The sequence below is a fragment of the Choloepus didactylus genome, chromosome 2 (genome assembly GCF_015220235.1).
Source record: "Choloepus didactylus isolate mChoDid1 chromosome 2, mChoDid1.pri, whole genome shotgun sequence".
Taxonomy (NCBI): domain Eukaryota; kingdom Metazoa; phylum Chordata; class Mammalia; order Pilosa; family Megalonychidae; genus Choloepus; species Choloepus didactylus.
Window position 1 is genome coordinate 132,183,444 of NC_051308.1, and position 26,769 is coordinate 132,210,212.

Genomic DNA, 26,769 nt, shown 5'->3' on the forward strand with positions numbered 1-26,769 from the left:
GTACAACCATAGTAAAAATACACACTGGATATTGTCAGCATTTTCAATTCAGTAGTATAATTTGCATGTATTTTAAAAAAAGACATGCAATCAACATTTTAGGTCCCTAGATAGTTCCCATGCCTTGTTTTTTTTTTTGTTTTTTTATCTTCATTTTCTTGAGATATATTCACATACCACGCAGTCATACAAAACAAATCGTACATTCGATTGTTCACAGTACCATTACATAGTTGTACATTCATCACCTAAATCAACCCCTGACACCTTCATTAGCACACACACAAAAATAACAAGAATAATAATTAGAGTGAAAAAGAGCAATTGAAGTAAAAAAGAACACTGGGTACCTTTGTCTGTTTGTTTGTTTGTTTCCTTCCCCTATTTTTCTACTCATCCATCCATAAACTAGACAAAGTGGAGTGTGGTCCTTATGGCTTTCCCAATCCCATTGTCACCCCTCATAAGCTACATTTTTATACAATTGTCTTCGAGATTCATGGGTTCTGGGTTGTAGTTTGATAGTTTCAGGTATCCACCACCAGCTACCCGAATTCTTTAGAACCTAAAAAGGGTTGTCTAAAGTGTGCGTAAGAGTGCCCACCAGAGTGACCTCTCGGCTCCTTTTGGAATCTCTCTGCCACTGAAGCTCATTTCATTTCCTTTCACATCCCCCTTTTGGTCAAGAAGATGTTCTCCGTCCCACGATGCCGGGTCTACATTCCTCCCCGGGAGTCATATTCCACGTTGCCAGGGAGATTCACTCCCCTGGGTGTCTGATCCCACGTAGGGGGGAGGGCAGTGATTTCACCTGCCAAGTTGGCTTAGCTAGAGAGCGAGGGCCACATCTGAGCAACAAAGAGGCATTCGGGAGGAGGCTCTTAGGCACAATTACAGGGAGGCCTAGCCTCTCCTTTGCAGCAACCGTCTTCCCAAGGGTAGAACCTATGGTAGAGGGCTCAACCCATCAAACCACCAGTCCCCTATGTCTGTGGTCATGTTAGCAATCATCGAGGTGGGGTAGCCATGCCTTGTTTTTAATTCATATTTGAGTATATGTCTTTGGGAAATATTTAAGAGCTCTACTGATCAGTGGTCAGATTGATAGAGTTAAACATCGTCTTAAATCTAGTCTCTGGTGGAGCTTGGAATAATTTGAAACTGGGCAGGTGGGGGTGGGTAGGAATCATTCTCTAATCTGTAAACCAGATTTAAAAATCTGTTTGGAGAAGGAAAGAAAGAAAGCTAGAGTTGAAGTTTCCTTTCGCCCCAGGACATGAGAGGCAAGACCCCACTGGGAAAGAAATCAGGACTAAGGATGAGCTGTTTTTCTTTCTCCTGTTGGCTGGGGCCTCAGTTTCCCCATCTGTAAGAGCAAATCTATCTCGAGTTCTGAAATTCAGTGAGTTCAGCCCAGTCTGAGCTGCTCACTGTGCCGAGCTTGGGCAGCCCGGGATGAATCACATCCTCTGTCACATCCACATCTGTGTGTGCTTTGTGGTGCAGGAGGATGCTATCAACTGTTCGGGAAGGCAGGAACATGCAGAGACAACGGTACCATGGCCAAGCTGTGCCTTCTGCCATCACGTGCTTGAATGGTGAGGGGTTTCTTGCTGCTTATTTCCCAGGGTGGGTGGGAGTCGGTCCTGAGATAATAGATCCAGCAACAGTGGGAATCAAGTAACTGACTGGGGGCCAGAAGCCACGGGCCAAGTTATTACAGAATCACAGATCTCAGGGTTGGGCACAAAGCCCAGCTTCCCTCCCAACATATGAATCCCTCTGGCAGTGATTCTCAACCAGGAACAGCATCATAATCACCAGGGAAACTTATAAATAATTCTTATGTCTCAGCATCTACTGAATCAGTATCACCAGGGTAGGAGTCCTGGCAGGAATATTTTTAAAAAATCTCCCCAGGTGATTCCAGTGAGCCCCTTGGTTCAGAATCACAGCTACAGTTGATGGAAGGTGGTCCTGAAGGCTATGTTTTAAGATTGCCCAGACGGGGGACTATTATACACCACTGTATTCTAGCTTCTACCATCACTCCTTAGGATGCACTAAAATCTTCCCTGTGGGGTCCCATCTCTGCCCCCCAGTCTCACTGGAAACAGCCTAATCCCTCTTCTCAGGGCTCACTTTTTCTCATTCCCAAGCAAGAAATCTTCCAGAGGTAATGAGCTGTAAATTGTGTAAAAAGCTGTAGATGGAAAATCTAACAGGAAATCCTTAATGTTTTAGCATCGCTCATTGCTTTAGCCCCATTAGCACATGTGGATTCAGAATCATTTATTTGAAGCTCCTATCAGTCAGCAGAGATGCGCCACCTCCAAGCTCCCCGGGGACTGTGGACTTGGTTAATTTACCTTTGCAAGGTCAACAGTCAAGGAGGGAGGGGCTGTTTAGCAACTACTATTATAGATACATAATGGACTCCAATAGAAGCAGATGACAAGGTTTGAAAGACTGAAGTTTCCTGTTAGAAAACATTCTACTACAGGAATGGGCATTTGTCATAAATGTTCTATTGTGTTTCCTCCTCCTAAAAAAGAAACAGCATGGTGTTTGGGCTAAAATTACTGTGTGTCATCTGGTGTGGACCTTTATATCAACATGTCAATCATCAGCTTTGAGCTTTCTTTTAAATATAAGGGGCACCAATGATCTCACTGAGTCACCCCAACCTATTTTTATTTATTGAAATAAAAGTCTAAATTTTTTTTAAGGTTTTATTAAGTATAATAAAAATGTTTTGACGTTAAACAAACACTCTGATTAAACATTCAAGGAACTAAGTGTTTCTCTTCCAAATTTCCAGTCCAGACCGTACAGAATCACATAAACACCAAGACAGAGACCAATGTTCCAGACTAAATTTACTTACTAAATGGGAAGAAAAGCACAACCAAGTGTAAAATCTGATCTCACAGTGAATCCGCTGCTGGGGAATGATGAGGAGATATACGTAATTTATACACTGAAAACTACATAATCCCTGAGGGTTTATTAATGAAGGGAGTGCTGTATACTTATGATTCATAAACTGAATAATCTTTTAGATTAGATATATCTCTGATGGGACATGTTTTTATGAAGCTTGCTGATGTATACTATTTTCAGGATATTTGTAAATTGTTATATAGAGAGAAAGAGAGAAGAGGGAGAGAATGTAAAACCCTTATCTCTTTCTTTCTGATGTGAAACTTTGGATTTAAGATTATACTTGAGCTAGTTTGTCTGGTTGAAAACCTGCCTTCTCGAGTAGAATTGCCCTTGGTTGTTAAGTTCAGCATGAAGATTTTAGTGCACAGAGGAGTTTAAAGAGAAGCAAAAGAAGTCATGTGTTGGATGGAACTTACTTGAGTGAGATCCAGGTTTTTCACTTAGAGGAGCAGATGTTCAATGCCCCAGAGGAGGAGGGTGGAGACAGAAAATGAGGTGTGAGAAACTACATGACTCAGGAGGAGAGCATGTTTTTCCGAGAGAAGGGAAGGGGCCTGGCTTCTCAGCCCCCGACCCCACACACCCAAGTACTCTGCCTCTCTCCAGCTGGCAGCAGCCTGGGCACAGCTGGAGATGTCACGTGTGTGCTTTACCAAGCACTGATCCACCTCATTCCCTGTCGCTGAGAAGGGGCACACTCAGAAGGAGCAACTTTCCTTGGTATCCCAGGAGCTGAACTAGAGCTGTGTGAAGAATCACTATTAATTAGAAGTCCAGCTAAAAGTCAGAGGAAGTCTCCTGGTAAAGGACAATTGTAGTTTCTTCTCCCCGATGCCCCCTGGTGGTCATGAGCAGCTACAGTTGACCCCACATGCTGGTACAGCCTTCAGCCCCAGACAAAACCCACTTTCCTAGACTTCTTGCATACGTTCACTTGTACTTCTAGAACCAAAGCCACCTGACCCAGTATCCACATATAAGACAGCTTCTTCCCCTGATAAGAATCGACTTTGAGACACGTGTATGAGGAAAACGCCAAATTTTATAATTCCATACTTCAAATTTCTATTTTGTGTGTGTATGATAAGCAGATTTATCTATTTATTTTTAAATGCAATTTTATTAACACATATTCACACACCATGTAATCCACCCAAAGTATACCATCAGTGGCTCCCAGTATCATCACATGGTTGTGGAATCATCACCACAATCAATTTTAGAACATTTTCATTACTATCATCATCATCATCATCATCATCATCATCATAATATAAAAGAAAAATATAGAAGAAAATATATAAAAGAAAATATCCCGTACCACTTTTCCACCTTATGTTGAACCCTAGTATTGATGTACATTTGTTACTGTTGATGAGAGAATATTAAGATATTATTGTTAATTATAGACCTTAGTTTGCAATAGGTACATTTACTCCCATATACCTCTCTATTGCTAACTCTTTGTAATAGTGTCGTACACTTGTTCTAATTCATAAGAGAACTTTTTAAATATTTGTATTGTTAATCACAGTCATCGTCTACCAGAAGATTCACTGTGTTATACATTCCCATGTTTTCACCTCTAGCTTTCCTTCTGGTGACACACATGACTCTAAACTACCCCTTCCAACCACATTCACTCACAATTCAGCACTATTACTTATATTCACAATAATACGCTACTGTCACCTCTTTTTCCAAACGTTTAAGTTCAACCCAGTTAAACATTCCAAAGCAGATTTCTTTTAAATGTTTGGTAAACATATTCTTATCAGGCCAAATTGTGCCGGATGCAATTTCTTCTAAGAAAGCTGTAAAACAAAGAGGTAGACAGGATCTTTGTTGAGGATATAAGAATTTTGACCATTTCAGTTTTACTGATACTTTCCCTTTCACCATTATTGGAAATGTACTACTGAAAGTTTATGGGATCTTATGTACCCTTTTTAGGAAGCAAAAAATGGAGAAAAAAGGCCAGAGAAGGATCAACTGTGGAAAGTTTTTGGTCATCATTCAAGAAAAGGCACTGCACCCCAATTTAAGCCACAGTGAGTATGGAGGCCTGGGGCTGTGGGGGTACACTCCTCCAGGTCCTTCACTGTGTGGTCTGCTCACGGCAGCCCCCAGCTTGCCATCTGCCACTCCAAACAGCACAGCCCTCAGCCAAAGTGTGACATGTTCTATTTTTAAAGCAAAATGTAAAAAATAATAATTGAGTGTATTTCAATAAGATGTGGTCAAGTCGGGTGAAGCATCTATGCGCTTCAGGCTGCAGTTGCAGGACTCTGAGGACCCAGCCCCGAGATGCCCTTGACTTTGTCACCATCCTTCCAACATGATCCATAACTCTGCACTTGGGAAGGTTACTGGCCACGTCAGAGCCTCTGCTGACTTGTCCATTCGCATTTCATAAAAGCACAGAAAATGAGAGCTGGGAGGAAACCTAGAGAGTACTCAGTGCATGGAGTTTGTTGGTTTTTAGTCATACGATCCTTTCTCCAAAGAAAGCAGAAAAAAACCCTGGCACAACTGCCCTGGGTGATGCAGAGGTGGGGCCGGAGGCCTGCCTGCTCAGGCAGCTCCTGAGCTTGAAAATCACTGCTGGAACTGAATCGACCCAGTTTATACGTGAGGAAACCAGGGGCCGGAAGCCAACAAGGCTTGCCTGAGTTCATACAGCCCCCTTGCACAGAGCCTTCCTCCAACTCAGTTATTCTCACATTTCATTCTATGCTGGCCTCTCTGTAGAGAACATGTTTTCAAGTAATAATAATTATAGGTTTCATTTATTGACTACTTATACCAGACATTGTAACAGAGTAGAGGTTTTCAAAGTGTGGTCAGAGGGCTCCTGAGACCCTTTCAGAGGGACCACAAGCTCTCCCTTTCCCAGCTCCGTATCTGTGTGAGGCCACATCCTGCAACAGATTGAATGCAGAAGCAGCTATGGAATCCTGCTGCCTTCTGTTAAGCCAGGCATGCAAGATATTTGCTAAAACATGAAACAGTGTCAGTCATCTCACTATTTTTTTTTTTTTAATTTTGGAAAACATACTTATTTTTCATAAAACATTATTTTAACATGAAATTATTTTATTATTGTTATTTTTAAATGACCTAATAAATAAAATATATATTTTTAATTTCTTAAAAAAAAAAAAAAGCCACAGGACTGCTCATTCAGTCTTGGGAAGGTTTGCACAAGCAAAAATAACTTGAAATTTATATATAGATATCTCTATCCATCTTCAGCTGACTAAATGTTCTATGACAGCCCTTCTCCAAAGCAGGGGAAGATTTTCACCATAGCTATAAAAATGGTATATAATATAGTAGACAAAAACCACATAAACAAAGCTCTTTGGGGCTCCTTAATCATTTTAAGAATGTAAAGGGGTTCTGAGACCAAAAGAACTGTTGACAGAGTATATATCATTTAACTGTCACAACAACCCTGTAAGATAAGAATTACTGTGTTTTATAGATAAGGATAAGAAGGCCCAAAGAAATTAAGTGACTTGCCAGGGTCATAGAGCTAGTGTATGAGTATTATATTGCTGTATAACCAAGTCTCCCAAAACTCAAAGGCTTAAACCCACAAACATCATCTCACAGTTTTTGTGGGTCATGGATTTGGAAGTAGCTTAGCTGGGTGGTTCAGGCTCAGGGCCTTTCAAGTCAAGGTGTTGGCCAGTACTGCAGTTATCTGAAGGATCGACTGGGCCTGAAGGACTGGCCTCCAAGTTGGCTCCCTCACATGGCCGTTGGCAGGAGGGCTCAGTTCCTTGCTGCATGGACCTCCCCAATAGGCTGCTTGAGTTTCCTTACAACATGGCTGCCAGCTTCTCCCAGAGCAAGTGATCTAAGAGAGAGAAATACCAAGATGGGAGTCCCACTGTCTTTTTATTTTATTTTTCCCCCTTCCCTACTCCTCCTATCCTCCCAGTAACCTCTAATCTGCTTTCTTTCTCTGCAAATTTGCTATTTCTAGTCATTGCTTACAAATGATATACAATTTTTGTCCTTGTGTGCCTTGCTTATTTCACTGAGCATAATGTCTCCGAGGTTCTTCCATGTTAGAGCATAACTTCATTCTTTCTTGTGGCCAAACAATATTCCATTGTGTGTATGTTCTACATTTCAGTTTCTTTTATGACCTGGTTTTGGAAGTTATACACCATCACTATCACTTTATTCTATTTGCTAGAAGTGAGTCACTAAGTCCAGCCAACACTCAAGGGGAGGAGAGCTAGGCTCTACTTTTTGAAGGGAGTGTCAAAGTATTTGTGAATATTTTTTCAACCATCACAGCTAATAAGTGGCAAAGGCAGGCTTCAAACTCAGGCCTTCTACTGCACAACACAGTCTGCCCTGGGCATTCCTCTTGCCTTCTATTTGTAATTTCCTTGGGTTCAAAATTGAGAAGGCACTCAATGACTATAGACTGAGTGAGACATGGAAAAACAATCTGTCTAGAGCTCATTCCATTTGCGATTCCATTTTGAAAGAAGCTTTGTCCCCTGGGTGTGCTTCTCCTGGTGCTAAGGTGCTGCTTGGACTTCTGGGCTGCCATACTCACTTGCCTGGTTCATGCTCCTATGCTCTGGCCTTACCTGGAGAGCCCCTCTGCCCACAGCCTGCCAAACAAGTTCTAGCCTATATCAGACAAAATGTGCTCTCTGCCACTAGCCTCTGTGTGGCACTGATGAGGGCAGAGTTATGATTTAGGTTCCTATAAGGTTTATGAGAATTTCATGAAAAGGAAAACCATCTTTTTAGTTGCCTAGCTGACAAAACACAAGCTTTTGGCCACAACAGGGCCTGAGAGAAAGAATGTGGATGTAACAGGGCGAATCTGGAAAAACAACTACAAATGCGTGATTATCTGACAATTGAATGGGCCATATTCTCATAATTCATTCATTCAGCAGATAGTTATTGAGCACCTGTATATCCTAAGCACATCTGGAGACTTTCATATCAGAACTGTTCCTTACGAAACATCTCTCAGTTGTGAGAAGGGAATCCCAAATGTTGCCCCTGGGCTGGCAACTTCCCTTGCTAACACAGCCCAGAGAAGTAGGCACACTTGCATAACCTTGCCCTATTAGAGGTCTGCTCTCTACACCACGTTGTATGATTACCATCCAGAAACTCACACTTCCTTTGTGGAACTTGGCTCTTTCAGGTTCTGATGCAGAAGACAGCTTTAATTCTAATTCTAGCACTGGAATGCAGAGTAACAAATGTGAGGATTGCGGCACTAAGATTCATAGCTCCCGAAGAGTCAGCAGTAAAGATCTGCCTAAAGGTAACACAAAATTGGGGGCCTCAGAAAGAGAGCTTAAGTGGGGGCAGCTGTTCTTCCCAGGCAACGAGTTGTGTGTTTTTAATCTTTTCTTTTCAGAATTCCATTATAGATACAACACCCCAGGACAGAATTACTGGCCTTTGGATGAAAATAAAGACTCTTTGCCTTGTAAGTACATCTCCTGCATGACTACATCTATGTCAATAGCTTATTCTCCCCCATTACAGTGTCCACTGTTTCCAATTGGGGAGCCCCTGTCCCCCCAGTCTGCTCTCAGCACTCACCTGACACTTTCACATCCAGCCCTACACCTGGCTGGCAAGAGGTTAGGCTGGGGGTGTGAGATCTGAAATCCTGGCAGTAAAGGACTTTGAAAGTTAAGTGCCATACCAGTGCAGGTTGGTATCATAAATGTTTGCTGAATAAATCAATGAATGACTGAATAACCACTGCTATTCTGCATGGCTGAACTTTACATATATCCCCACTAAAAGTCAGTATGTATAGAAATAGACTATTTTTACACTCCTTAAACATCATATTATTACTTTCCAATTAACAATATGTTGTTATATTAAATACATATTGCTAACATGTCATATTGTTAATTTCTTGCTGTCTTTGGAAAAATTTAAAATTCTGCAAACATTTATTTACAAAGATGAATAAGACATGATTCCTTCCTTCCAAGGAGTTTAAAATCTACTGAGAAAATCTCATATCCAAATGAGGGTAGTTTAAGGCAAAATCTGATAAGTGCTAAAATCAAGGTCAAAGTATACTGTTTTAGTTTCAAAAAAATGGGTTGGCTTAAACAATGGGAATTTATTAGCCTACAGTTTTGAGGCTGAAAGAAAATCCAAATCAAGGTGTCATCAAGGTGATGCTTTCTTCCCAAAGACTGGCGCTCTGGGGCTGGCTGCCCGTGATGCTTGGCTCCTCTGTCACATGGCGGTGCACACGGCAGTGTCTCCAGGTCTCTCCCTTCTCTTCCAGTTCTGTTGACGTAGCTTCTTGCTTCCTGTAGCTTCCTCTCTGTCTGAATTTCAATCTCTTATAAAGGACCCCAGTAATAGGATTAAGACCATCCTGATTGAAGTGACTCACACCTTAAGTAACCACATCAACTTAACTTAAGTAACCTACTTACAATGGGTTCCCACCCAAAAGAATGGATTAAATTTAAGAACCTGTTTTTCTGGGGTATATACAACTTCAAACCACCACATGTGCTAAGGGAACACAAAGAGGGGAAGGAAATTCTTGTTTACCCCCTGAAAGTCGGCCATACCTGGTTCTCTGACAGAAGCACATCCTTTCCTTGTGGGAGGGTTCTCTTCATACCTTTGGAGCCCTTCTTCTCCCTCTTACAGTAGGGGAACCAGGGAGGATGTTTCTTACCTTTCATAATTGCCCATGCCCAAGAGTGAAGAAGGTCATTGACCTGACGGACCTCAGCTGAGCCTCTCCCACCACACCCAGCTGCCAAACCCTCCAGCTGGACATCTTTATTCTCTCAAGGTGACAGTCACTAAGACTGTACAGAAGCCACAGGGCAGATTACTTTCTGTCAGGTCACTGGGTCTCTAGCCTCTGGGACCAGTTGTTCCAGTGTACAGATAAGAAAGTGACTGAGTCAGCTTAAATGCGATCATTACTCCACTAGCAAAAGTATAGAGGCCAAGTGGGTGGAAGTCACAGGGTGGCAGCTTTTGTTCGATGTTAAAAAAAAAAAAAAAAAAATCTTCCAGCAATTGGAGCTGACAGAAAATAGAGTGGGCCATTGCAGAGCATGAGTCCCCATCTGTAGACTGGGCAACACTTTACCTGTTGTAAAGACTGAACTAGAACTGGACGAGACTATCCCTAAGGTCCATTCCAACTCTGAGATTCTATGTTTCAAAATTAAATCCAAAATTATTTTTGGAGAATACCGAAGGAATACAACTGAGTTCGTTAATGTCTCTGCTCATCATTGCTCAAGTCTGGGCAGTCGGCATGACTGAATTTGGACATTCTGGCTCCTGCCCTGTCCTTCCATGTTGGAGGGACAATCTCTCTTTTTATCCTGTTAAATGGGACCCTCTTGAGGGGGTGTGGTCCAAACTAGAGACCAGTGAGTAAAATAGGAGGTCTGGAAGGAGAAAGAGGGGAAGATAGGAAAGAAAGAAGGAGGAAGAGAAGGGAGAGGAGGGGAGTCTCAATGACAGGGAGGACAGATTTTGTTGGATGCTGATTTTTTTCTCTTCCTTTCCCTGACTTTCTTCTTGTGTTCCATGGTGACTTTCCTGTATTTATCTTCTTTGTTCAGTCTCTATTTTCTGAAATTGTCTTAGTAACATAATTGTTACTGACTCCTAGAATCATTGTTCCTACAATTGGAGTGGACTTCAGGAATTCATTTGGTCTAACCTCTTGGTTGTTAATTGCTTCCATTTTTCAGTAGTAGTTGAGCCCAGAGTAGTTAGACAACATGCCCAGGCCACACAGCTAGGACCCAGGGATCCTAGACTCCAGGTTTCTTGTCTGCTAAAAAAACTCTTTCACAAGGTTGAATTTCTTTTACTGAATTTTCTTTTCATACCCGATATAAAGTTTTTTATTTTACTATGTAGTCTAACTTTCTTATTAAAATTTTATAAAATATTTCATTCATAAAGAAAATTTCAGAAAATGGTACCCACATACCCACCATTTGGGGATCATTTTTTTAAATGCAATTTTATTGAGATATAGTCACATAACATACAATCATTCAAAGTGTACAATCATTCAAAGTGTGCAATTAGTTGTTCACAGTATCATCATATAGTTGTGCATTCATCACCACAATCTTTGAAAATTTTCATTACTCCAAAAAATAAAATCAAAATAAAAATAAAAAAGAACATCTAAAACATCCCATTCCCCACCTCCCCCCATTGTTCATTTACTTTTTGTAAATACAGTTTTTGAGATATATTCACATACCCTATAGTCATCTACAGTGTACGATTATTCATAGCACCATCATACAGTTGTGCCTTCATCACCATAATCAAGTTTTGAACCTTTTCCTTATTCCAAAATAAAAATAAAAGCAAAAAAGAACACCTAAATCTTTCCATCCCCTCCTATTCTTCATCTAATTTTTGTCCCCATTTTTCCACTCATCTGTCTATACACTGGATAAAGGGAGTGCCAGCCACAAGGTTTTCACAATCACACAGTCACACTGTGCAAGCTACATAGTTATGCAGTTGTCTTCAAGAATCAAGGTCACTGGGTTGCAGTTCAACAGCTTCAGGTATTTCCCTCTGGCCATTCCAACACACTAAAAACTAAAAGGTGGTATCTATGTAGTGCATAAGAATACCTTCCAGAGTGACCTCTTGGCTCCATTTGAAATCTCTCAGCCACTGGAACCTTATTTTATTCCATCTCTCTTCCCCACTTTGGTCAAGAAGATCCTCTCAATCCCACAGTGGTGGGTCCAGGCTCATTCCCAGGAGTTGTTTCCATGTTGCCAGGGGGATTTACAGCCCTGGGTGTCATGTCCCACATAGGGGGTAAGGTAGTGAGTTCACCGGCCGAGTGGGCTTAGAGAGGGGGGGCCACATCTGAGCAACAAAGAGGCTCTCTGGGGGGGACTCCTAGGCACAATTATAAGTAGGCTTAACCTCTCCCTTCCAGCAACTAGCCTCACAGAAGAAAGCTCCCGGATTGAGGGCTCGGCCCACTAAATTGTCAGTCCTCAATGTTTGCAGGAAAATCAGCAATAACCCAGGTGAGGGAGTCCAACATTTCCACATTTCTCCCCAGTTCCTCAGGCGGTCCTGCAAATACGCTTTTACTATATGCCATTTTGGGATCATTTTTGATGCTCTGAATGTAATCATAGCTAACATATTTCAGCTTGTTCAAAACCAAAAAGGATCTGTTGCCAGAGAACAAATATGAAAACCTCTCAAGATGAATATGAGCCTACACTAGAAAAGTAAGTAGTATTTTATTATCAGTAACAATAACAAAAACAGCCACTGTTGGTTGGGTGAATATGATGTGCTTATGCACATTTGCATGAGCAAGATTACTTAAATAAAAAAGAGAAGAGCCAGGATTCAAACCTACATCTATCTAATACTTCTTTCATTCATTTACTCACTCAACAAATATTTGCATATCAAAAGCAAGGTTCTGTGCTAGCTGCTGGGGACACAGTGACAAAGTCAACCACTGTTCCTGATCTCATGAAGTATTTTTATTTTTTAAGATACATATGTTTATTTTTTAGATTAAATTCAGTTTTATTGAAATGTATTCACATACCATACAATCATCCATGATATACAATCAACTGTTCACAGTATGATCATATAGTTATGCATTCATCACCACAATCTATTTCTGAACATTTTCCTTACATCAGAAAGAATCAGAATAAGAATAAGAAATAAAAGTAAAAAAGAACACCCAAATAATACTCCCCACATCTATCTATCTGGAATCTCTCAGCCACTGAAACTTTATTTTGTTTCATTTTGCTTCCCCCTTTTGATTAAGATGTTCTCAATCCCATGATGCCAGGTCGAAGCTCATCCCAGGGTGTCATATCCTGCGTTGCCAGGAAGATTTACACCCCTGGGAGTCAGGTCCCATGCAGGGGGAAGGCAAGTGAATTCACCTGCCAAGTTGGCTTGGCTAGAGAGAGCGGGCCACATCTGAGCAATAAAGAGGCACTCTGGGGGTGACTCTTAGACACAACCACAACTAGGTTTAGCCTCTCCCTTGCAGCAACAAGCTTCATAAGTGCAAGCTCCAAGATCAAGGACTTGGCACACCAAATTGTCAGTCTTCAGTGTTTGTGAGAATATCAGTAATAACCCAGGTGGGGACGTCCAACATTTCTTTATTTTCCCCCAGCTCCTCAGGGGGTCCCTGCATATATATTTTTATTCTCTGCCCAAATTACTCTGGGATGTATCGCTATTTCAAACTAACCTATATAAACCTACCAGATCTCACTTCCTATTCAAAGCTCCATAACTTGCTGGGATTTTGATGGGGGTTGGGTTGCATCTATTGATTGAGTTGGGAAGAATTGACATCTTGATAATATTGAGTCTTCCTATCGATCAACATGGAATATCTCTCCATTTATTTGGATCTCCTGGATTTCTTTCATCAGAGTTTTGTAGTTTTCCTCACAGGGTCTTGCATATATTTTGTTAGATTTATACCTAAGTATTATTATTATTTTTGGTGCTAATGTAAATAGTGTTTTTTTTTAATTTTTATTTTGAGATAAATTCAAACTTACAGTAACAGTTGCAAAAATAATACAAACCCCATACACAGAACTCCAGCATACCCTAACCCCTTCCACCAATACCCAATCTACCAACTTTAATATTTTGTCACTTTACCATTTCTTTCTTTCCCTCCCTCCCTGTCTATCATCCATCATCTATTGCTCTGTCTTCTGAACGTATGAAAGCAAGTTGCACACATCCTTGAACAAATAATATAATTCACATATATATTTCCTATGAACAAGAATATTCATTTATTTAATCACATTAAGTGTAGTTAAGAAGTTCAAGAAATTTAACATTGATATAACGCTTATATTCTATATTTCATTTTTTTTCTTATGTCCCAATTGTGTTCTTTTGAGCCTTTTGTCCTCTATTCTTAGATCTCATCCAGGATCATCTATGGCATTTAATTGTCATTATCTATTTAGACCGTCTTGTTTTTCAATTGTGGAAACATATATACAGCATAAATCTTCCCATTCCAACCCCTCCCAAACATTCCATTTAGTGGAATTAATCACATTCACAATGTTGCAATGCCATCACTTCCCACCATCCATTACTAGAAATTTCCCTTTACCCCAAACAGAAACCCTACACTCATTTCTTAACTCCCCATTGCCGCTTCCCTCACTTCTCATAACCCATACTCTACTTTTCATCTCTATGGTCATATTCTCTGCTACTTTCTTTTTTTTTTTTTTCATTTTTATTGAGATTGTTCAGATACCATACAATTATCCAAAGATCCAAAGTGTACAATCACTTGCCCCTGGGTACCCTCATACAGCTGTGCATCCATCACCACACTTAATTTTTGTTCAATTTTTAGAAACTTTTCATTACTCCAGACAAGAAATAAAGTGAAAGATGAAAAAAGAAAAAAAGAAAAGGAAACTCTAAACATCCCCCATCCCTAACCAACCCCCCTCAATTGTTGACTCCTAGTATTGATATCGTACGTTTGTTACTGTTTATGGAAAAATGTTGAAATACTACTAACTGTAGTATATAGTTTGTAATAGGTATATAGTTCTTCCCTATATGCCCCTCTATTATTAACTTCTAATTGTATCGTCATACATTTGTTCTGGTTCATGGAAGTGATTTCTAGTATTTGTACAGTTGATCATGGACATTGCCCACCATAGGATTCAGTTTTATACATTCCCATCTTTTGACCTCCAACTTTCCTTCTGGTGACATATATGACTCTGAGCTTCCCCTTTCCACCTCATTCACACACCATTCAGTGCTGTTAGTTATTCTCACATCTTGCTGCTAACACCCCTGTTCATTTCCAAACATTTAAATTCATCCTAATTGAACATTCTGCTCATACTAAGCAAGAGCATCTACATTTCTTCCACAAGGCAAGAGGGAGAGTCAAAGAAGGTAGAAAGGCAAAAGAAAGAGGAAACAAAAAAATGACAGCTAGGAAGCAGCAAAAAGAAAAATAACCTTAAATCAAAGTAGAATAAAGAATCAGACAATACCACCAATGTCAAGTGTCTAACATGCCTCCCCTATCCCCCCCTCTTATCTGCATTCACCTTGGTATATCACCTTTGTTACATTAAAGGAAGCATAATACAATGATTCTATTAGTTACAGTCTCTAGTTTATGCTGATTGCATCCCTCCCCCAATGCCTCCCCATTTTTAACACCTTGCAAGGTTGACATTTGCTTGTTCTCCCTCATAAAAGAACATATTTGTACATTTTATCACAATTGTTGAATACTCTAGATTTCACCAAGTTACACAGTCCCAGTCGTTATCTTTCCTCCTTTCTTGTGGTGTCTCACATGCTCCCCACCTTCCTCTCTCAACCGTATTCATAGTTACCTTTGTTCAGTGTACTTACATTGTTGTGCTACCATCTCCCAAAATTGTGTTCCAAATCACACTCCTGTCTTCTATCACCCTGTAGTGCTCCCTTTAGTATTTCCTGTAGGGCAGGTGTCTTGTTCACAAAGTCTCTCATTGTCTGTTTGTCAAAAAGTATTTTGAGCTCTCCCTCATATTTGAAGGACAGCTTTGCTGGATACAGGATTCTTGGTTGGTGGTTTTTCTCTTTCAGTATCTTAAATATATCACACCACTTCCTTCTTGCCTCCATGGTTTCTGCTGAGAGATCCGCACATAGTCTTATGAAGCTTCCTTTGTATGTAATGGATTGCTTTTCTCTTGCTGCTTTCAGGATTCTCTCTTTGTCTTTGACATTTGATAATCCGATTATTAAGTGTCTTGGCGTAGGCCTCTTCATATCTCTTCTGTTTGGAGTACGCTGCGCTTCTTGGATCTGTAATTTTATGTCTTTCACAAGAGATGGGAAATTTTCATTAATTATTTCCTCTATTATTGCTTCTGTCCCCTTTCCCTTCTCTTCTCCTTCTGGGACACCAATGATATGTACATTATTGTACTTTGTTTCATCCTTGAGTTCCCGGAGACGTTGCTCATATTTTTTCATTCTTTTCTCCATATGCTCCTTTGCGTGTAGGCTTTCAGGTGTTTTGTTCTCCAGTTCCTGAGTGTTTTCTTCTGCCTCTTGAGATCTGCTGTTGTATGTTTCCACTGTGTCTTTTGTCTCTTGTGTTGTGCCTTTCATTTCCATAGATTCTACTAGTAGGTTTTTTGAACTTTTGATTTCTGCCGTATACATGTCCAGTGCTTCCTTTACAGCCTCTATCTCTTTTGCAATACCTTCTCTAAACTTTTTGAATTGATTTAGCATTAGTTGTTTAAATTCCTGTATCTCAGTTGAAGTGTACGTTTGTTCCTTTGACTGGGCCATAACTTTGTTTTTCTTAGTGTAGGTTGTAATTTTCTGTTGTCTAGGCATGGTTTCCTTGGTTATCCAAATCAGGTTTTCCCAGACCAAAACAGGCTCAGGTCCCAGAGGGAAGAAATATTCAGTATGTGGTTTCCCTGCGGGTGTGTCTTAGAAAATTGCTCTACCCTTTGATGCCTCGGGTCACTGTGCTTTTCTGCCCAGCAGGTGATGCCTGTTAGCCTATAATTCTTGACTGGTGTGAGGAGGTATGGCCATGTTCCCCCAGGCTCTGGGGTCTGGTTCTGAATGGTAAGGGCCCCACCCCTTTCCTCCTAGAGAAGACAGACCCCTCAGGTGGAGGTCATTAGCATTTCAATGGTCTCGCTCTCTGCTTGTGGTGTCTCCACCCTTCCCAGAGTCACAGCCCTGGAAACTGAAAATGACTGGGGCTTTCTCCACTGAGCCAAAAAAGAAACAGATAGTCCCCTCCAGACCCAGTCCAAGGCAACCCTCCAGCTCTCCCAGGTCAGTCGTCACCCAAAGCCTCTGTCTGTTTTTTGGGGCTGCGTACCTGTAGTGAGCAGTTCACACTTGCTACTTAAAACCCCAGTTGGAGCTCAGCTGAGCTGTATTCGCTTGCTGGGAGAGAACTTCTCTGTGGCACCATGTGGCTCTGCAGCTCGGGCTATGGGGGAGGGGGTCTCCCAACCTGGTTCCGCAGGTTTTACTTACAGATTTTATGCTGTGTTCTCGGGCATTCCTCCCAATTCAGGTTGGTGTATGATGAATGGATGGTCTCGTTTGTCCCCCCGCAGTTATTCTGGATTATTTACTAGTTGTTTCTGGTTTTTTGTAGTTGTTCCAGGGGGACTACTTAGCTTCCACTCCTGTCTATGCTGCCATCTTGCCCGAGTCTGTGTGATACTTTCTTTATGTTTACCATGGGGCTTAAATTTAATATCTTAAGTCTATAATAAACTTGTTTTCTTTGATACCAACTTAACTTCAATAGGACACATAAACTATGTTCCTATACTTCTCCATTCTCCAACCCTTATGTAGTTCTTGTCAAAAATTACATATTTTACATTGAGTCCAAAACCACGGATTTATCATTACACTTTATGTATTTTAGATCCTGTAGGAAGTAAATAGTGGAGTTACAAATCAAAAATATAGTAGTATTGGTATTTATGTTTACCATGTGATCTTTACTAGAAATCTTTATTTCTTCATGTGGTTTCAGTCAATTGTTTAGTGTCTCTTCCTTTCAGCCTGCACAATTCCCTTTAGCATTTCTTATAGGATTGATCTACTGGTAAGGAAGTCCCTCAGCTTTTGATTATCTGGGAATGTTTTCCTCTCCCCCTCATTTTTAATCTCAAGGTGTTTGTGAATTTTCTAAGTCTCTGATGGTTATTGACTTCTATTTGTATTCCATTGTGGTCAGAGAATGTGCTTTGAATAATTTCAATTTTTTAAAATTTATTGAGGCTTGTTTTATGTCCCAGCCTATGGTCTATTTTGGAGAAAGTTCCATGATCACTAGAGAAGAATGTCTATCCTGGTGATTTGGGATGTAATGTTCTATATATGTCTGTTGAATTTCTCTATATCTGTCTCTCCTTTCTTTGTTTCTCTATCAGTAGGGCTCCCTTTAGTATCTGAAGTAGGGCAGGTCTTTTATTAGCAAATCTCTCAGCATTTTTTTGTGAAAAATTTATACTCTCCCTCAAATTTGAAGGACAATTTTGCTGGACAAAGTATTCTTGGTTGGAAATTTTTCTCTCTCAGAATTTTAAATATGCCATGCCACTGCCTTCTTGCCTCCATGGTGGCCGCTGAGTAGTGACTACTTAGTCTTATGTTGTTTCCTTTGTATGTGGTGAATTGCTTTTCTCTTGAGCTTTCAGAACTTGCTCCTTCTCTTCAGTATTTGACAGTCTGATCAGAATATGTCTTGGAGTGGGTTTATTTGGATTTATTCCATTTGGAGTTTGCTGGGCATTTATGCTTTGTGTATCTATATTGTGTAGAAGGTTTGGGAAGTTTTCCCCAACAATTTCCTTGAATACTCTTTCTAGACCTTTACTCTTCTCTTCCCCTTCTGGGACACCAATGAGTCTTATATTTGGACGTTTTATTTATCTATCGTATCCCTGAGATCCATTTTGATTTTTTTGATTTTTTTCCCCATTCTTTATTTTGTTCTTTCATTTTCCATTCTGTGGTTCTTGAGGTCACTGAGTTGTTCAGCTTCCTCTAGTCTTGTACTATGAGTATCCAGAATCTTTTTTTTTTTAATTCAGTTTTACTGAAATATATTCACAACCATACAATCATCCATGGTATACAATCAACTGTTCACAGTACGATCATATAGTTGTGCATTCATCACCACAGTCTATTTTTGAACATTTGCCTTACATCAGAAAGAACCAGAATAAGAATAAAAAATAAAAGTAAAAAAAGAACACCCAAACCATCCCCCCCATCCCACCCTATTTGTCATTTAGTTTTTGTCCCCACTTTTCTACCCATCCATCCACATACTAGACAAAGGGAGTGTGATCCACAAGGCCTTCACAATCACACTGTCACCCCCTGTAATCTACATTATTATACAGTCATCTTTAGGAGTCCAGACTACTGGGTTGAAGTTTGGTAGTTTCAGATATTTACTTCTAGCTATTCCAATACATTAAAACCTAAGAGGTGTTATCTATATAGTGCATAAGAATGTCCTCCAGAGTGACCTCTCAACTCCACTTGAAATCTCCCAGCCACTGAAAGTATTTTGTCTTATTTTGCATCCCCCTTTTGGTCAAGAAGAAATTCTCAATCCCACAATGCCAGATCCAGATTCATCCCCGGGAGTCATATCCTGCATTGCCAGGGAAATTTACACTCCTGGGAGTCAGGTCCCATGTAGTGGGGAGGGCAGTGAGTTCACCTGCCAAGGTGGCTCAGTTAGAGAGAGAGAGGGCCACATCTGAGCAACAAAGAAGTACTCAGGGGGAGACTGTTAGGCACAATTATATGCAAGCTTAGCCTCTTCTTTGAAGTAATGAGCCCCACAAGGGCAAGTCCCACGATACAGGGCTCGGCACATCAAACTGCCAGTACCAATGTTTGTGACATCAACACCAGTCCAGGTGAGGAAGTCCAACACTTCTGCACCTTCCCCCAGCTCCTCGGGGCGGGGGGGGGGGGGGGCTGTAAATATATTTTTTATTCTCTGCCCAAATTACTTTGGGATGTGTCACTATTTCACTCTAACCTATACCAACCCACCGTATCTCACTTCCTATTCAAAGCTCCATGCAATTGTGGTGTTTGAATAAACCGACTGTAGAGTTATACTGTTTAGAAAATATAGATCCTGCACCAAATAGACATCTCTTCCCTTGGTCTCACATGGAAGTTGAAGTTTTAAAACACAGTGAGTTTCGACCTTTACCCTTTGGCGCAGTTTGCCCTAGTCTTAACCAGATCTGCTTCATTCATATCACCAATTGAAGTCTGGACTCTTTTTCAGCTTTTTTTTAACAGTTGCTGTATGCACTAATACTGACATTCATATCTGCCGAGGTCTAGCTCCGAGTTTCAGGTGACTCAGAGATATGCATTGTTCCAGAGACCAATCAGGTCATACACTAAGGGATCAGCATCTCAAAATTTAGAGATAGGCACTGCAATTCAGGAATAGAGTTGACTGCTGTAAGAGCTTACAATCTAGGGACGATTACAATAATCAAGTCCACGTTAGGCTATGTTCTAAGATTCAGTTCTGAGTTGACACATTGTAGTTAGTCCATATTGATGAGGCATTATAGTGTTTGCCTTAATTTCTGGCATACGTCACTCAAATACTGTGTACAGGATCCATTCACCTCATGGTGTGTCTCATAGCTTCACTCCTTCTCGTAGTTGCTCAATATTCCATTGTATGCATATGCCACAGTTCACCATTGTGTTCCTCAGCTATGTACCCTTAGGTCACCTCCACCCATTGCAAATCATGATTACTGCCTCCATGAACACCAGTTTGCAAATGTCCATTCATGTCTCTGCTCTCAGATCTTCAAATGACATACCCCATAATGAGGTTGCAGGACCTTATGGTCCCCACATACTTAACTTTTTGTGGAACCACCACACTGACCTTCAGAAAGGCTACACCATTCTACCTGCTCATCAATAGTAGATAGGTACATCCCTCTCACCATGTTTTCTCCAACACTTTTACTCCTATATATATTTTTTCCTACAATTTTATAGAGTTATATTCACATACCATACATTCATCCACAGTGCACAATCAGTTGTTCATGGTATCATCATAAAGTTGTACATTTATCATCACAATCAGCACTTGAACAGATTGATTACTACAAGAAATTTTTTTAGCAGTAATAAAAAAGATGATAAAAAGAAAAATAACATGTCATACAATACAATATAATAGTAAGGACAGAAAATAACACCACTACCGAAAATCCCATATTCCTCCCCTGTATCCCCCTCTCATATACACTTAGCATTGGCATATTGCCTTTGTTGCAGTTAATGGAGGTATATTACAATGTTACCATTGACCATAGACTCCAGTTTGCTTTATGTTTTTTCTCAAATACTATTCCTTTTTCAACACTCTACATGGCTGACATTCATTTGTTCTCCTACATGCAAAAACATTTTTATATTTGTATATTTATTAACAGTCATTGGCCACTCCAGTTTTTGTCAAGTTATACAGTCCCAGTCTTCATCATCTATCTTTACCTCTGGTGTCATACATTCTCCTATCCCACCTCTTTCAGTTTTACTCACAGACATTTTGGTTCAGTGTAATTACAATACTGTGCTACCATCACACAGTATTATAATATCTGTTTCTATCCAGAATCTTTTTAATTTGGTCGTTTCTTTTATTTCCATAAGATCATCTATTTTTTTATTTACTCTTGCAATTTCTTCTTTATGCTCTTCTAGGGTCTTCTTCATGTCCTTTACATCCTGTGCATGCTCTTCTTCCTGTCCTGTATATCTTGTGCCATGCTCTCATTCTTTTGATTGTAGTCCTTTTATTAATTGCGCCAAGTACTGTGTCTCCTCTGATCTTCTGATTTGGGTGTTTGGGTTTGGGTTATCCGTATCATCTGATTTTTTCATATGCTTTAAAATTTTCTGTTGTTTTTGGGCTCTTGCCATTTGCTTTACTTGATAGTTTTCTTTTAGGATATGAAGGATTATTCAGACATCAATCTCTAATTTGTCAGATTTACAGCTTGGTGGTGTACACTTTCTCTAACTAACCAGCAGATGGCGTCCATGAGTTGCCTACTTCCCTCAAGTCAGTCCTCCCCAACTTTGTCTTTGTGGTGTGTGTGGGTCTGGTTCTTGTGGGGTCCAATTGGTGCACCAAGTTTGGGTGTGTTGTTGGTGCTGTCTGTCCTGAATGTGGGGCGTGGGTCTGAGCAGTTAGGGAGGCAGGGCAGCTTTAATAATCAAACCTCCCAGGTGTTCCTGGAGATTTAAGGCTGTTGCAAGAGTCTAAACCTTCATTTCAGTCTTGCCTCAGATTGTCTCTGCTGCTGACCCACAAGTCCTTGGTATTGGCATAGGGTCCCTGGGAGTTAGGGATGGGTTCCTCTTCCCAGCCATGTCCTTCTAGGGCCTTTGCTGAGGGAAGGCTGTACTGTGTCACAAGTGCGTGCCATCCCTCAAGGGAAGCCCTGGGCCGCTGGGCTGTGCAGGGGTTCCCAGTCTGCTGTAAAGATGGTTGAATGGGCCGTGTTAATTTCCCCCTTTTCACACAGCTCTGCCTTTCCAGCTCCAGAACAATTAGCTGTGGGTGCGCAAAAGGCTATTGGCCACACCTGATATTGCGGCATGTGCACGGTGTTTCCGGAAACACTTCCCATCACACTGGGTCCCTTGGTGCAGCTCTGGGCTGTGGCTCCGGCCCCAGGCAGCAGTGTTCCCAGCCTGCTGGGAAGATGGCTGCAAGGGGCATGGTTTTTTTCCCCTTTTGGCTCCCCTCTGCCCTCCTCGCTCTGAGACAACTATCAGTGGGTGCATGGAAGGCTATCTTCCACGCCAGATATTGAGACGTTCACACAGCCCTTTCCTGCTGCATTTCACTGTGTGGTTCTCGCTGCTGTATCTGCAGCCACTTTTGGGTTTTTTTTTTCAAAAAGAACTAGTCCGCATCCAAACGCCAACCCCCAGTTTCCCCACACTGCAGCATGGCTGCCAGACATTCAGCAGGCTCACTCACTCATTTCAGAACGCAGACTCCCAGTTTCAGCAAGTACATGGTCCCTGTGGATTTAGCAGACCTTGTTTAGCTGGTGCATCACTGGAACTGGTGTTCTGGGTCACTTTCTGGCCTGTGTCTAGTATTTTTCACAAAGGTGTTTTTTTGCCCTGCCTCTCCTAACTGCCATCTTAGGTTCTCCAATGTTGTGTTTTTAATTCCAAATTCCACTTGTTTATTGCTGGTATATAGTACAGCAATTCACTCTAGACATTAACTTTGTATCCTGCAACCTTGCTGTAACTGCTATTAGTTCTGGGGATTTTCTTTGTTGATCCTTAGGGATTTCCCACATAGACAATTGCATCATCTGCAAACAAATACAGTTTATTTCTGCTTTCCCAGTCTGTATATGTTCTAGTTTGCCATGCTGCCAGAATGCAAAAACACCAGTGATGGATTGGCTTTTATAAAAGGGGGTTTATCTGGTTACACAGTTACAGTCTTAAGGCCATAAAGTATCCAAGGTCAGCAACCAGGTACCTTCACTGGAGGATGGCCAATGGTGTCCAGAAAACCTCTGTTAGCTGGGAAGGCACGTGGCTGGCGTCTGCTCCCAAGTTCTGGTTTCAAAATGGCTTTCTCCCAAGACATTCCTCTCTAGGCTGCATTCCTCAAAAATGTCCCTCTTAGTTGCACTTGGGGTATTTGTCCTCTCTCAGCTTCTCTGGAGCAAGAATCTGCTTTCAACGGCCATCTTCAAACTGTCTCTCATCTGCAGCTCCTGTGCTTTCTTCAAAGTGTCCCTCTTGGCTGTAGCTCCTCTTCAAAGCATCACTCTCAGCTTCACTGAGTTCCCTCTGCCCATCAGCTCATTTATATGGCTCCACTGATCAAGGCCCACCCTGAATGGGTGGGGCCATGCCTCCATGGAAATATCTCATCAGAGTTATCACCTACAGTTGGGTGGGGCGCATTTCCATGCAAATCTAATCAGCACCAAAATGTCTGCCCCACAAGACTGTATCAAAGATAATGGCGTTTGGGGGACATAATACATTCAAACTGGCATAGTGTATCTTTCATTTCCTTTTCTTGTCTTATTGCATTAGCCAGGACTTCCTGTATGATGTTGAATAAGAGTGATGAGAGGGGACAATCTTGTCTTGTTCCCTATCTTAGGGGGAAAGCATCTAGTCTCTTGTCATTAAGTATGATGTTGGCTGTAGGTTTTTTGTAGATGTTCCTTTCCAAGTGAGGAAGCACCCCTCTATTCCTAGTTTGTTGAGAGTTTATATAATGAATGGGTGTTGGATTTTATCAAATGCTTTTTATGCAGAAAAATAGCAAATATCAATTATATTTGTTGATATGATCATATGACTTTTCTTCTTTAGCCTGTTATGATGAATTACATTAACTCATTTTCAAATGTTGACCTGCCTTGCATACTTGAATAAATTCTACTTGGTGGTGGTGTATAATTCTTTTCATACATTGTTGGATATGATTTGCCATTATTTTGTTGAGGATTTTTTCATTTATATTCATGGGAGATATTGATCTGTAATTTTCTTTGTAATGACTTTGTCTGGCTTTGGTATTAGGATCATGCTGGCCTCATAGAATGAGTTAGGAAGTGTTCCTGCTTCTTTTTTCTGGAAGAGATTGTACAGAATTGGTATAATTTCCTCTTTAAATGTTTGGTAGTGTTCACCAGTGAAACCATCTGAGCCTGGCACTTCTGTTGTGGAAGTTTATTAATTTTTTTAAAATTCAATTTTATTGAGATATATTCACATACCATACAGTCATCCACAGTGTACAATCAATTGTTCATAGTACCATCATATAGTTGTGCATTCATCATCACAGTCAATTTTAGAACATTTTCATTAATCCAAAAAAATAAGAATAAGAATAAAAGTAAAAAAGAACACCCCCAAAATCCCCCTCCCCTTCCCGCATATTATTCATTTCATTTTCATCACCATTTTTCTACTTATCTGTCTGTTCACTGGATAAAGGGAGTGTGAGCCACAAGGTTTTTACAATCACATGACCACACTGTGTAAGCTATATAGTTATACAATTGTCTTCAAAAATCGAGGCTACTGGGTTGCAATTCAACAGTTTTAGGTATTTCCCTCTAGCTATTCCAAATACACTAAAAACTAAAAAGGGATATCTGTATAACACATAAGAATAACGTCCAGAATTACCTCTGTACTCCATTTGAAATCTCTCAGCCACTGAAACTTTGTTTCATTTCTCTGCCCCCTTTTTGTCAAGAAGTCTTTCTTAATCTCATGATGCTGGGTCCAGGCTCATCCCCAGGAGTCATGTCTCACGTTGCCAGGGAGATTTACACCCCTGGGATTCATGTCGCATGTAGGGGGAAGGGCAGTGAGTTTACCTGCCAAGTTGCCTTAGAGAGAGAGGCCACATCTGAGCAACAAAAGAGGTTCTCTGGGGAGTTTAACTTTTAAATTTAATTTCTTTAATAGAAATAGGCCTATTCAGATTATCTCCTTGTGTTAGTTTTGGTGCTTTTCAAGTAATTTGTCCATTTCATCCACATTATCAAATTTGTGGGCATAGAGTTCTTCATAATATTCCTTTATCCCTTTATTGTCCCTGGGATCAGATGTGATGGCCCCCCCTTCATTTCTGATTTTAGTAATTTGTGTCTTTCCCCCCTTTTTCTTTTGCTAGAGGTTTATTGATTTTTTTCAAAGAACCAGCTTTTTTGTTGATTTTCTCTATTATTATTATTTTTTTATTGATTTCTGCTCTTTTATTCTTTTCTTCTGCTGCTTTGGATTTAATTTGCTCTTCTTTCTGTAGTTTGCTAAGGCAAAGGCTTAGATTATTGACTTTATCTTCTTTCCTAATATATGCATTCAATGCTCATTTCCCTCTAAAAACTCTTTTCTGCATTCCACACATTTTGATTAAGTTGTATTTTCATTTCGTGCAAAATATTTTTAAATTTCTTTGGAGACTTCTTCTTTGACTCATTGTTCTTTTGAAATGTGTGGTTTAATCTCCAAGTATTTTGGAATATTTCAGCTGTCTTTATTATTGATTTCTAGTTTAAATCCATTGTGAGCTGACAGCATACTTTTTTTTTTTTAATTCAGTTTTATTGAAATATATTCACAAACCATACAGTCATCCATGGTATACAATCAACTGTTCACAGTATGATCATATAGTTATGCGTTCATCACCACAATCTATTTCTGAACATTTTCCTTATATCAGAAAGAATCAGAATAAGAATAAAACATAAAAGTGAAAAGAGAATACCCAAACCATCCCCCCATCCCACCCTATTTGTCATTTAGTTTTTACTCCCATTTTTCTACTGATTTTTTTTCAATTTTTTAACTTTGTTTATCAAAAAATTAAAAACAAACAGGCAAACAACAACCAAAAAAACCCCACAACATTTCAAACAAAGCAATGGATTAAGGAAAACAAATAACCTAAAATAACTACTTTGCTTCCAATATGTTCCTACCATACCCCAAGAAAATTAATAAACCATGTCCAAACAGAGGAGTAAAAAAAACAAATAATCTAAAATAACTACATTGCTTCCAACATGTTCCTACCATACCCCAAGAAAATTAACAACCCCTAAGAAAACAAAGGAATAAGAGAAAAAAAAAACCTAAAATAACTCTATTGCTTCCAACATGATCTTACTATATCCAAGAAAGTTTACAAACCATAATCATTCCTGAGCATTCCCATAACATTGAGATTACCCTCCATAGTTTATCTGTTCTTATTAGATTATCATTCCCCCTCCACTAATTGGTATCTCTAGGTCCCCTACATTCTACAGTATAAAACATTGTACATTTTTCACAGAATTCACATTAGTGGTAACATACAATATCTCTCTTTTTTTTGTGCCTGGCTTATTTTGCTCAGCATTATGTCTTTTTTTTTTTTTTAATCTTCATTTTATTGAGATATATTCATATACCATGCAGTCATACGAAACAAATCGTACTTTCGATTGTTTACAGTACCATTACATAGTTGTACATTCATCACCCAAATCAATCCCTGACACCTTCATTAGCACACACACAAGAATAACAAGAATAATAATTAGAGTGAAAAAGAGCAATTGAAGTAAAAAAGAACACTGGGTA

At 40.2% G+C, this 26,769-nt stretch overlaps 1 protein-coding gene across 1 annotated transcript in view; it reads left to right on the forward strand.

Annotated features, from left to right (window-relative positions):
- The window catches only part of AKNAD1 (AKNA domain containing 1), a 53,889-nt gene that overhangs the window by 16,421 nt on the left and 10,699 nt on the right, over positions 1–26,769 (forward strand). The window contains exons 9-13 of the mRNA XM_037808485.1: positions 1,507–1,598; positions 4,900–4,997; positions 8,138–8,260; positions 8,357–8,428; positions 12,155–12,236. Of these exons, the coding sequence (XP_037664413.1) occupies positions 1,507–1,598; positions 4,900–4,997; positions 8,138–8,260; positions 8,357–8,428; positions 12,155–12,236 (467 nt within the window). The remainder of the gene's footprint in view (positions 1–1,506; positions 1,599–4,899; positions 4,998–8,137; positions 8,261–8,356; positions 8,429–12,154; positions 12,237–26,769) is intronic.